This window comes from Ambystoma mexicanum, chromosome 7q, assembly GCF_040938575.1.
Source record: "Ambystoma mexicanum isolate Mex_15411 chromosome 7q, UKY_AmexF1_1, whole genome shotgun sequence".
NCBI classification, from domain to species: Eukaryota; Metazoa; Chordata; class Amphibia; order Caudata; family Ambystomatidae; genus Ambystoma; species Ambystoma mexicanum.
This window is the reverse complement of record NC_090941.1, coordinates 1009642884-1009655190: the sequence shown is the minus strand read 5'-3', so window position 1 is coordinate 1009655190 and position 12307 is coordinate 1009642884. Positions and strand designations below refer to the sequence as shown.

The following is a 12307-nucleotide window of genomic DNA, read 5'->3' as shown; positions in this document are numbered from 1 at the left end:
GCGAGCCTCATTCTCTCTCTGTGCTTCCTGGTTGGTCTTGGAGTACTGAGCCAGTCTTTGCTGCAAGAGGGTTACCTCCTGAGTCCCATCCCTACTGGCCTGCTCCTTTCTTGCCAGAGCATCTTCCACCCTCCTGGTGTGCTCCAACAAGTTTTGATGCTCTTTTTGGAGGTCACCCAGTCCCTGGAGGGCCAGGTGATTTTCTTCCATTTTTCTTTTTAAGTGGCAGACTTCCTGGCCTAAGGTGTCCCTTTCCTGACTAAGAGCCTGCATCTGTGCAGCCAGCTCGTCCATCTGCCTTTTAAGGGTTCCAGCTTTCTGGCGCTCTTCTTCAAATTCTGTCTGGGTATACAGGTATTTCAGAATCAGTTTGTTGCTCTCTGCCTTCTCCCTATCTAAGTGGCTTTGCAGGGTGACTACCTGCTCTGCGCATGCCCTATTGAAGTCCAGTTGTTGCTCCAGCTTTTTCTGGCTCTGCAGTAGGGTGTCCAAACCTTCTTGGTACTCCTTCTGCAAGGCCAGAAATCTGGTATCCTGGTCAGACTTTTCCTGTTGCAGGATTCCCATATCCTCTTTTAGTTTAATGATATACTGTCTACTATCATTTTCTGACTCCTGTCTCCTCTGCAGCCTCTGCTCGGAAGAGACCAGGTCAGATTGGGCCTTCTCTAATGCCATCAGTTGCCTATTTGCCAGATCTTGACCTTCAGCACATTTGTCCTGTTTGGCTCCCATATATAAATATAAATATGCTGCTACCCTGGCAATCTTGTTGTGCTCATCCTTGGCCTTACGGGCCATATATAGTTCACTCAGGGGCACATGTAAGGGACCCTGATCTCTCCATGTATCTGACCCAGTTACAGTGACCTGTTGCGCGATTGCCTGCAACCACATATTCTGGTCCTGTTCCGTCCATTCGTCTCTCACAAATAGCTTATGTAAGAGGTGCCCTCTGGCTATTTTGATATCTACCAATGTCGCCATTCTGGAAATTGATTTCCTTCCTGACTTACAGAAGTTAGTATTTTATTTTGCAAAACAGACCATTTCCTTAGAGCGTTCCTTTGAGGAGTGTTTTTACAGTTTAATACAGCGTGGAGATCCAACAGGATTTATGTATCCTATCAGTTAGCACACTGTATCAAGCTGCAAAATCGGTAGATCTAATCCAGATGTTCCGGCTCGAGCGCCCATTCTGTTAAGCGACTTCAATTCAGCACTCCAACTAAGTCAATGCCGAGTCTGGGATGCCCAAGGGAAGCCCTTAATTATATATTTTTATGACAAGTTCATGGATCTGGATGATAAACCCTTGTATAACGCCCCTCTCTTTGAATCCCCCCTGACCTCACTGAGCCAAGAAGTAGGTTTGTTTGCAAATGAAAAGATTTATTTAAAAATTAAACAATATATATATATATATATATATATATATATCACACTTTTATAATAAATTAGTACGTGATCGCACAGTTATGAATATGACAGTGATCAACAATGGATAGTATTACACTGGCACACCTTTTTTAATTTTACTTAGGAGTTGGTATGGAAAGGATAAGGTAGCTGAGAATGCTTTTATGGTTTCAAGGAAAAATAATGATGGAAAGAATGCAGCACAGAAATAACTGAGATCGTTTCCACAAGAGATAATATGATCACTTTTTCTTTTGACAATTCACTCCCACACTATGCAATATAAAGAGATGGAAAAGAGCACATAATCTTCAGGAATACCATCAAATTTAGTTCAATTCAGTTCCCCCCTAGCAAGCTTAGAGCAACAGGGATGATTTTAAAACGCAGGCAAAAATTTGATTTGCAACGAAGTGAAAATAGGCTAAAATTATTTTAATTCCCTATGGGAGATTCAGGATAGGTGACAGCTACTTTGAATTAGTTCAGGTCTACGCTAGCAATGATTCATGAGGGATTATCAGGTTGAAACGAATTTCAGCAATGCAAGCAAAAGACAGCTATTTTTGACAGGTGAAGAAGTTTGAGCTAGTTTTCAATTCACAGCACTTTTTCCGAGTGCGTCAAGCGCGATTACGGAAAAACTATAAGGAGTAGAAAGTCTGGGTTCATTGGAAACCCCAGGATCTTAGCTTTAAAATGAAAGTTAAATCTCGTTCCTAGCAGGTTCCAAAGATACAGACAATTTTGTGGAGGTAGATTTTCAGAAATGGAATACTGATTCAGAATGGCAAGTGACACTTTCACAGGTTTGAAATCACAGAATGGACACACGATTTCTATGCAGTTCTAGGCATGTTGAATTGGATGGGATAAGCTTATTTTAAACTCATAGATGACTATGCACAGTTCTGGCTGGGTACTCACACTATAAATTTGAAATAGGCCGTCAAGATCTGGTCAGTTTGGCTGCGGTTCTCTCGCCACGGGATGGTCTCTGTCACCGGTTCTGCTCACAGCTGTCTGCTCTGGGTCTGGTCTGCGGTTCTGGATCTCTGGTTCTTGTCTCAGCAAGGGATACAGCTCTGCTTTCTGGGTGTTTCTGGCACAAGGTTCTAGGCCAGAATTAAACAGCTCACCCGGCTGTTGAATAGTTTGGTTAGGTGGCTCGATTCTGAGGCCTGCTGAGAAGGATTCAGCTTTTGGACTAGGCCTCTCTGCTGCACGTTCTGAAGTCTGGATTCTAAGTTCTGTTTCTGGAGTCTTCTGGATATTGTCTGGTCCGGCAAAATGCTTTGCAAGAAATCAGTTTGAAGTGGAAAGTGAATGTCTCTACCTGGGTCCCAGTGGCTCCTTTTATGTCTTTAGAAAGTGGGTGGGAAGGCTGAATTTCTATGCCCAACCCCCTAAGGATCCTGATAGGTTAGAGAATCTACCGTTCACTGATTGGGGAAGAAATGAAGTGTCATCGTGATGCGATAGGTTTATGGGTCAGAGGATCCTCCCCTTGTCAATTTGCACACAAATCTATTTTTGATCCAAATACATATTTATCTATGTACAATTTTTCTAATATTATATGTCCAGTTAACATATTTTCTGTAGCACCAAACCATCCAATCCCTGTCTTTGTAAGATGGTGTGTCCACTTCTGACAGAATTCTGCCCTTTTCATCAAGAACACAACCTCTAAACCTTTCCAGAATTTACACAAAAGTGTGCAAGGAATATGGGCATCAGATGAAAAAGCGTCAGATTTTTAACATTCAGACATTTGGAGTAATACCCTATTTTCCGCTACTACCCCCAGAACATACCACAGAGTCCTAACACCTCTTAAAATGTACACAGAAATATCACAGGAATAATGATAACAATTATATAATTTGGACAAGTTCGTACTATGAATTATCCATCTTTTTAAAATTATGCTCTGGCCCAGAGGGGTGTGGTTTCCCAAAGCACATGGTGGAATTTCTGGTTTGTCCACTTCCTCCAAGCTCAGGTTGCTAACAGAGGCACTGCTCCTCCCAGTTTCTTCCAAGAGGAAGCCATTTACAACCCCTTGATTAGCATTTGCCTGAGCCAAGGAAAGCTCATTGTTCTGTTTCCTGCAGCCTCAGGTACCCTACCCCTAATTCAATCAGAGAGGTGTGATCTCCTTTTGGTGGGGGCAGCAGAATGCAGGCCAGGCCTGGCAATGCAGTTGCTGGGCAAGTTTCAACTCCTGTCGGGGGTAGTTGTCAGGCAGAATTCAATCTCTTTAAGCCAGGCTTCAGCTAAATGTCACTTTTGTTCCCAGTTTTTCTTCATTCAAATCAATCTTACAATTTTTACACATGCAGCTAGAACGCTGATTCTAAGTTCAAAACTATGACATTTAAACAGTTGAAAACTATGTGACACTCAACAGTAGGTCACTCATTTATTTTAAACATTTAGATTTTAGTGGCTTTCAGTCCAATTTCACTTAAGCTGCTGACATCCACAGCTCAGCCAGTTTTGTTATGACATTTTTTTTTTAGGCTCTTCATCTTTCCAGATTTTGTATGCACACAAGACTTAATTCTGCCAAATGTCTGCTGGTGGTCAGTAAGATTTTTGAATATCTTGCGATGTTTGAAATAGGCATTTTAAGCTTGCATTTCAGAGAAACAAAGGTGATTTCAAAGCGCTTTTTGAGCTACCAGGCACTGCTGTTTTTCCTTTGGCACCACGTTTCACTCATGGCACTTCTGGCCCATTACGTTCGCACTGGTGGGTGGCAGTTCAGGCGACTATTTTGGTGTGTGCAAAACTGTGCAGTTTTCCTGGATTCTGGCGCAAATGTGGGCTTTTCGGCCATCTTGGATTTTCTAAGCCCACAGCACCAAATGTTGCAGCAAAATAACTTGAACGTGGGTCAAGACACCTGACAGTATGTGAGCATGGATGTATGTGTGTTTTGTTTTTTGTATGTGTGCACACAAGGAGATTGAATGGTGTGTCCGTGTGTGGGTGAAAGTGTGGTATGTGAACATTTGTGTGCCAGCCCACATCCAGAAATGTTGTGACCCCACTCATTGGTGGTGGTTTGGGTGGAGAGGCTGGGGACATTACATTGTCTTTTGATTTGCCCTTGATACACAGTATAAGATGTGTACTGTGCAGCTAGGGAAAAGCAAGCATGATAATAAGTGAAGTGTTATTGCATGGCTAGACACATTGAATGAATGCAATACTCCAAGGCAAAATGCCCAGGGTGTAGCTAAATATTACACCCTGCAAGCACCCCATAGAGGGTTACTGTGCCTTGGATGTGACTTTAGTTGTTATCTACTGCCAGTGCTCACTGTGGTTCTGTACTTGAGGCTGTACATAGACAGATGGGTTTGTACATTGCCAAATACGGATGTACATCAGTAAATTATACTATACTGGGGCAAATGTATACATTGGATGCACGTGGAATTCAATGTTGTACTTGGAGATTATGAGGCTATATCTGGAGAAATTCAACTTGACTTGGGAAGCTATGGATGCACTTGAACTTGAGCTCTATTTAAACAAATGTGATTTTTCTTTGAAAATGACGCTGCACAAGCAAATATATATGTACAAGTATGCACATAAGTTGTCAGTTACATTTGTGGATGCACTTTGAATATGAAATAAGTGTTTGGGCATATTTAACTGTACTTGAGCATATGAGGCGGTACCATAACCTGACATATGGGCCAATGCTTGCATTATGAGTCAGTATGCTGGTACATGATGGCAATTGCATAGTATACAATACAGTGCCTTGGAAAATGAGACTCTATGTGCAATTGAGTGTATCAAGGGTGCAAAGCTCTGGCTTTTCTGATTTATTAATCAAATGATGCAGATGGTTCTACCGTTGCCAGGGTCATCTTCTGATGATTGCCCTTTTGCAAGCCCCATGCCAAAAGCATAGTATGTACCTGTTGCCTGCTGCATGAGTTTCCGGATTCGCAGCACCTGCTTGACCCGTGGCACTAGGAAGGTCCAGAGGTCACAGGTGCCCATATGACAACAGCAGTGACAGAAATGTATCTGCCGTGCAGGGGTGGCATTTAAGATATGATGATCATCATAAGTACTCCATGATGGTGGCCGGATATTCGCTAAAATAATCGCTAAAATAAAGCTATGGCTGAGTTTCGCATTGTACATGGTATTACTTATGATCATGCCCGCCACATTCCAATTGATGTTGCACATGTGTCAGCCCTACTGTCGGTGGGGATATGCATTCTGGTGAGCTTGTTGGAGCCTGCTGAATGGCAGGACAGGAACCTTGAAGCTTGCCCTCCTCGTTGATCTCTTTGCAAGGGCAGTTAATACCCTCATACAAGACAAGCCACACAGTAGGCAGCTGTCCTTGGCCCAGGTATCAAAGGGAGCACAACCATTCAAAAGCAGTACCCTGAGACCAGGGTGCTGCATCTCTAAAACTCTTTGTTCTCAGTGAGATGCGGGCGGGATTATGATAGGCAGGAGGGCCATACTCAATGACAGAAGACTTCCATCATCTTGATTCTCACTACCCTGTTCTCTCTTTCCTGTCCCCTTCACTTTCTCTGGAGCAAAGAACTTTTGGGTGTGACATCAGATGGTCAATGTGGACTCTATTCAAAAGATGGGATTGGACCACTAAGTAAGCTAGCTTTAGTCCAATCCCCGGAGGACTTTTGCCTTTAAAACACGGGGCCACCCGCCCCTTCAACAGATTCACTCAGTTCCTAGTGGATCCTCAGATTAATTCTGAAGATCTCACTTTCCACAGCCCTCAGTCTGTGGTGAAGAATGAATCATCCAAAACAAAAGAAAGATCTGTTTGCTACCCACTCCCAGGACATATCAGGAGTGCAGACCCTGTCCAGAACCCTCCTATCCTTGAGTCCCCCTGATTGGGCCTCACAGCAACTGGAGGGCTAGACCTTGGCCAGCCTATTGAAAGGCACCCCTCATAGCACAACTAGATTTCCCCCCAGCCTTTGGTTGAATACCGTGCAGGGGCAGATTCATTAAATGTTTTGCCTGCTAGGTTGCGGGTAAAGCAGCTGAACCCTGTGAGTGGGCTGATTAATAAAAGTGAGTCTAGCCAGAGACGTAAATTCACCAAAATGCCAGGTATAGCAGAAATAACATCATGCGCCCTTGACCTCTGATGATATCACAGGAAGTGATATCATCTGACACCACCCTGAAATGACATCATGGGAACCGATGGAATACGACTTTTCACTACTTGACAAAACAGGAAGTAGCATCACATAGCATTGTTTCTAAGGGCTCTATCAAAAATATAGTCACGGTATCACTGTAAAGCGATGCACATTGCATACAAGAATGATCACCATATGTATTGTTAATATCAGTGCATAAAGGCCCAAATTACCAAATTACTGTGAATGATATGATATGATATGGCATTTATAACACACTTATACACAAGTGTTTCAAGGCGCGATGAGGCAAGGGAGGAGAAACAAAGGGAAGACAGACAAAGATCCTACTAAGCCAGCTGTCATGCAGATAGTGCAAGTGCATGGGATGGGGGGGAAGGGAAAGTGCAGGGTGAAGGGGAAGGGACAGTGCAGTACCAGGGAAAGTAATCCCAAGTAAGTAACAGCCAGCAGGTGGCAAGTGCAAAGATAAATGCAGGAATCAGGTGTCAAGTGCTGGTGGTGGGACTGTAGGGATACAGGAATAGTCCCAAGGGCGGGGGTTGTCAGGCAGGAAGTGCAGGTGTGCGTGTGACAGGTGGGGAAGGGACCTGGGCCCGAGATCAGAGGGTGGCCAGGTAGCCAGTACGGTTTAAGCCAGAAGGTCAGAAGGGGAGAGGAGGAGAAAAAGCAGAAGCAAAGAGGAAGGTTTTGAGGTGCTGCGGTAACCGGAGATGGTTCTCCTCAAGTTTTAGGGAGGCAAGGAGGCTGTTCCAGAGGGAGGACCCAGCCGAGGAAAGAGGTCAACCACCAACTCGTTGCTTGGAGAAGCGACTGACCCTGAGGGAGTTGGAGGCGGAGGAGTGCAGGGTTCGAGAAGGAAGATATTTATGAAGAGAGAGTTGGAGGAATTGAGGCCCCAGGCCCCAGAAGGCCTTGTGGAGAATGCAGAGGGTTTTGAACTTAATCCTTGCAGCCACTGGGAGCCAGTGCAGAGATTTCAGTCCTGAGAGATATGATCCCTGGGCTTCAGGCCAAGGACGAGTCTCGCAGTCCTGTTCTGGATCAGTTGCGGAGGGCGGAGAGTAGAGGCAGGCAGATTTGTAAAGAGGCTGTTGCAAAAATCCAGCCTAGAAAGAACCAGAGCTCTGGAGACAGTGAGCTTCTGGGGGAAGCAGAGGAAAGGAAGAATACCTCTGAGAAGGAGAGTGTGGAGTCGAAGATGACCCTGAGGTTTTAGCCTCACAGGTGGGAGCAGGAAGACGGCCAAAAGAGGCTGGCCGGAGAGAGACAGGAATGGAGGGAGCGGGTGTGCCTATGAGGAGAATCTCAGTCTTACTGGCATCAAGGCAGAGGTCAATGGTGTCACACCACTCCTGGATAGCAGACAGTCAGTGAGGAAAGATGGAGAAGAGGTGGCCGAGGGTAGCCTGAATATGAGCCGAGTGTCATCTGCATAGCACTGAAAGTTAGGGCATAAAGCGGCAATGCAGTGGGCAAGAAGTGCCAGGTATTGGTTGAACAGCCAGGGAGAGAGATTAGACCCTTGGGGGACACCACAGGTTGAGCAAAAGATAGCAGAGAGGCAGGACCCAAGTTGGACCTGGCGGGTCGGTCGGAGAGGAAAGAGGTCAGCCATGCCAGGGCCTGACCAGTGATACCCAGGTTATCACGGAGATATTTGAGCAGGATGGCATGGTTGACCATGTCAAAGGCGGAAGAGAGATCAAGCAAGATGAGGACACAGGGGTTATTAGAATCAAGGTTGGAGAGCAGGTCTTCACGGATGTTCAGGAGAGCAGTTTCCATGCTTCTGGCAGCTTTGAAGCCAGACTGATGGTCATGAAGGCAGCCAACAGATTCAGTGTGGAGATTGAGCTGGGGCCAAATGATCATGATGTGTTATTATATAGCACTTATGCTTCAGCGCTTCATATAGAACAAATATACATACAATATCACCCAACCTGTGTCCTCTGCAGGAAAAAAGGATGAGTTGACGTTGCTGGGAGTCAAACCTGCACCTACAGATCACACAAACATTTCAGCAGCAAGCACGATACCCACTGAGCTATCTTACCGACTATAGCTACAAGAAAACCAGCCACTCCAGAAACAAAGAACCACATGCTGCTGGCCACAGCCCAGAAGCCTCAATTAAAAAAAGAAATGTAACCAAAAAAAAAAATATATATGTGTTTTTTTGGGGATAGAAAGGGACCACAGGGGCAGTAAGGGAAACTTTAGGGGTCGCAGTTGCGACCCTTGGCAACTCCTAAATGACGTCCCTGAGTCTAGCCACTCAGAATAGTTTTGCGCTGGCAGGTTTTCGGCTGTGAATCCAACCCAGAGGGTGCAGGCAGGGATGGGTCTGCTACAGACCAAAGTGCATACAGATTAAGAACAGGATGGCCCTCTCTGGCACTGGCCAGGTTCAGTAAATCACAATTCAGATCCCTGGCAGTACTGTACATCCCAAAACAGAAACACTCATGTTTGACATGATTGCAAACATATTTTTCCAAATATTTCGACCTCCTATGGTGTAAATGTAGCAAACACAATATAAGCATTTACAGTGCTGGAATTATAAAGCATGTCATTGCAAACGTGTTTCTGACTCCTTGTGGGTGGGGGCTGCCATCGCATCTCTGTTTCCACACATTGACAGCACTTCACACTAAACACGAAATGACAAGTGTTGACTATATAGTGTCTTCCTTCCAGACAATGACTTGGCCGTTGTTGAGCACTTCCATTCAACTCTGCCACATGCTGGACAGAGGTATTTACCACCAGAGGTAGCGGAATGTCCATTAAATAAGGAGGAAACACCTCTGGGTGGTAAGATCCATGTGGCTGGAAAACTGTTGCTGGTAACCAATATTTATTACCGGTTATTGCAACTGGGGTAATTCCTCATTAAATAGCAACATCGTGGCAATGAACAGTGCAAATGAAATCAGCTCTGAGATGGTTTTAAAAAAAGGTCATCACAAAAGCCAGCACAGGGAAGATGTCTTCAATAACCCATCTGCTAATAATGGGGGGAGTGTGTTATGCTACTGTGGTAACCCAGGCGCCCTAACATAGGGACGTTATGGTAGGATTTCATAGAACTGGCAGCATCATGTTTACCCTTTAACTCCTAGAGATGCATAAAAACATGTGTGCTATGATAGAATGTTTATCACAGAGGTAAATAACCACTGTTAGTAATGTCATAAAACCGGCAGCCATACGTTATTGCAATGCCACAAGGATTTGTATGCAATACCCTCAGGGGAGTAGTCATTTGATACCAGAACTACCAACCCATAATAGGGTGCGAGTGAGTGAAAGACTATTCCCCTGCACAAGTTCTATGGTCTATTTTCTTCTTTTATTGCTACCACTGCTGTTTCCCCTCCTGCATCACAAATTATGAAAGTTATTGCTTATGTATTGTATCGTGTCTTCTTAAGATTACCAAATTAAACTGGATTAAATCATTTAATGTTGTATTAGTTTCAACCTTGAAAAATCCCTGAAGAAGCTGGGCGAAACACATGTTCTGTTGTAAAACCACGAAATACCTGGGAGATATTTTTTTTAGTTATGTATTACTTGATGATACTAGGTTTGCGTGTCATTACCAGGATCTTTGTGGCAGCCTAAATATCACCAATTATCTACAGGTTTTTTGGTGTGCCAATACAAATGTTCAAACCACCCTATATCTACTAATACATACAAAACACCATGCTGTCCTTTATTAACATTGTGCATGGTCCTGATGAAGCACTAGGAGTGAACATGCTTTGACCTAAGAGCAAGAGCCTGTTGTCTTTTTTAGGACTTGTAGGCTGATTGCAATAACACCAAAATAGAAAATGAATAACAATATCAAGCCCATTGGATATTCTGATTACAATTCCACCAAATCAGAAGCAATCATTTATAGGAAACTATCATTCGTAAGGGTGAGGGTGCTAAACATCAAAATCATATTATTTGCTGTGTTATATAGTAAGGAGGGCATTCTCGATCACAAAGCAGTGTTCCCCTTCGGGGTTTGCCACATTCCATGTTTCCATGTTTTCATGTGTGTCTTTCTCATTGTGTTTTACAGAGTTTTCAAGAAGGCGAGCCCAAATGGAAAGGTAAATACACCAAGACTTACATTTGGTTACATTGTCTGCTGGCAAATATAGCAACTGAGTAAAATGTATAATGAAAAACATAAAATGTGCATAATAGCAAATGAATGTATATAAAAAGGATACATTGAATCAGAAAATTAGGGTTTACCTTCAATGTTGGTCATTGCTTCACTGTAATGGATAATGCTTTTATTTTCAAAGTAATGATTATAATGTTATGTTCCCAGGGACAGAGATTTCTGGTAGGCATAGGGCATGGGAAAGAGTAGGATGTGCACATGAGACCGACATGCACATGAACATGTTGGTGCACATGACACCGACACAGACACTGTCATTGCTCTTAAGATGTCTGTGAATTGCTGTAGCTTATATTTCGGCCTTTTCCTTACTGCTATTTCAGTTGTGATATAAATATTCAGAGTTTTCAGATGCCACATTTTTCATTCGAGATTTTTAGAATTTCCATGCTGAATTCGATGTTTTCCACGTGACCTAATTGCATGCAGGCAGTTGTACAGGTTGAGGAACCCCGGGATTCGATGAGGTTCAGCGGCACCCCATTGTATCAGGCGCTCCATAGGGTGGAGCACAGTCTGTCTTCACAGGTACAGGTTATTCGATATGGGTTGTGCAGCTACACAGGGAATTTCGCTTGCATCCCTGGATTGCCTGCAATGTCCACCCGTGCATCTGAGGGGCCATCAGGTAAGGGTATTTCACATCAAACATGCCAGTAAAAGGCTAGAAAAAACCTAACATTTGGGGGCTGGAGAGCACGTTTTAAAAGGCTGTCGCCATGACTGATCCCACAATGCCTATTGACCTCCAGGTAGCTGCATGACACCGTCAAGTGTGCCTTTTCGTAAACATGCATGGGTATGCATCATTTTGTCTATGCTGACATGCAGCATTTCTCCCTGGCCCCAACTGACCATAGAAAATATGAAGAACAATGGTAACGCATAGGGGGTAGTATTGACAAGCCATTTGCAGTGGGAATAAACCAGCACACTATCTCGCGGCAATGTGAGGTGATTGAAGGTCCAGCACAGCACGCAACCATGCACCAGTTTCTCACCTGGAACTGGATGTTCACCAGGAAGATTTATTGAGACTGTCAGTATGCAAGAGCAGGTCCTTAATGTGTTCCTCTTGATAGCCACTTTCTTTAATGCAAGATGACCAATTCACTTGGCTTTCGTGGACCTCATCTCGGCCTTTGACAGGGTTAGCAGCAGAGGTTGTTGGTAATTGTGAGGGATTTAGAAGTTTCCATCTGATTTGGTAGGTCTGAACCAAGTGTTTGATTGTCAGGTAGTGTGTGTTTAGGTTTAGGTGAAGAATGTACTATGAGCTTCTGAGTACCAAGAGGTACAGATTAGATAGACAGGTGGATGCAGGAGCCCCTCTTCTTTTATCCCTGGATGAACCCCTCCATGAGGTGCTTGAGAACACCGGTGTAGATGCTCCTTTTATGGGTGGTGGGCCATAGCCATTCCTCTTCCTCTGTTATGCCAATGCTACCGCTCTTCTTGCTAGAACGTCACTTGTGTTGCAGCATCCCATTCATAG

General features: G+C 44.1%; 1 protein-coding gene across 2 annotated transcripts in view; it reads left to right on the top strand.

Annotated features, from left to right (window-relative positions):
• The window catches only part of ARRB1 (arrestin beta 1), a 1358416-nt gene that overhangs the window by 603113 nt on the left and 742996 nt on the right, over positions 1–12307 (top strand). For both annotated transcript variants that reach the window (XM_069640206.1, XM_069640203.1), the window contains exon 2: positions 10702–10732. In XM_069640206.1, coding sequence (XP_069496307.1) covers positions 10702–10732 — 31 coding nt within the window. The remainder of the gene's footprint in view (positions 1–10701; positions 10733–12307) is intronic.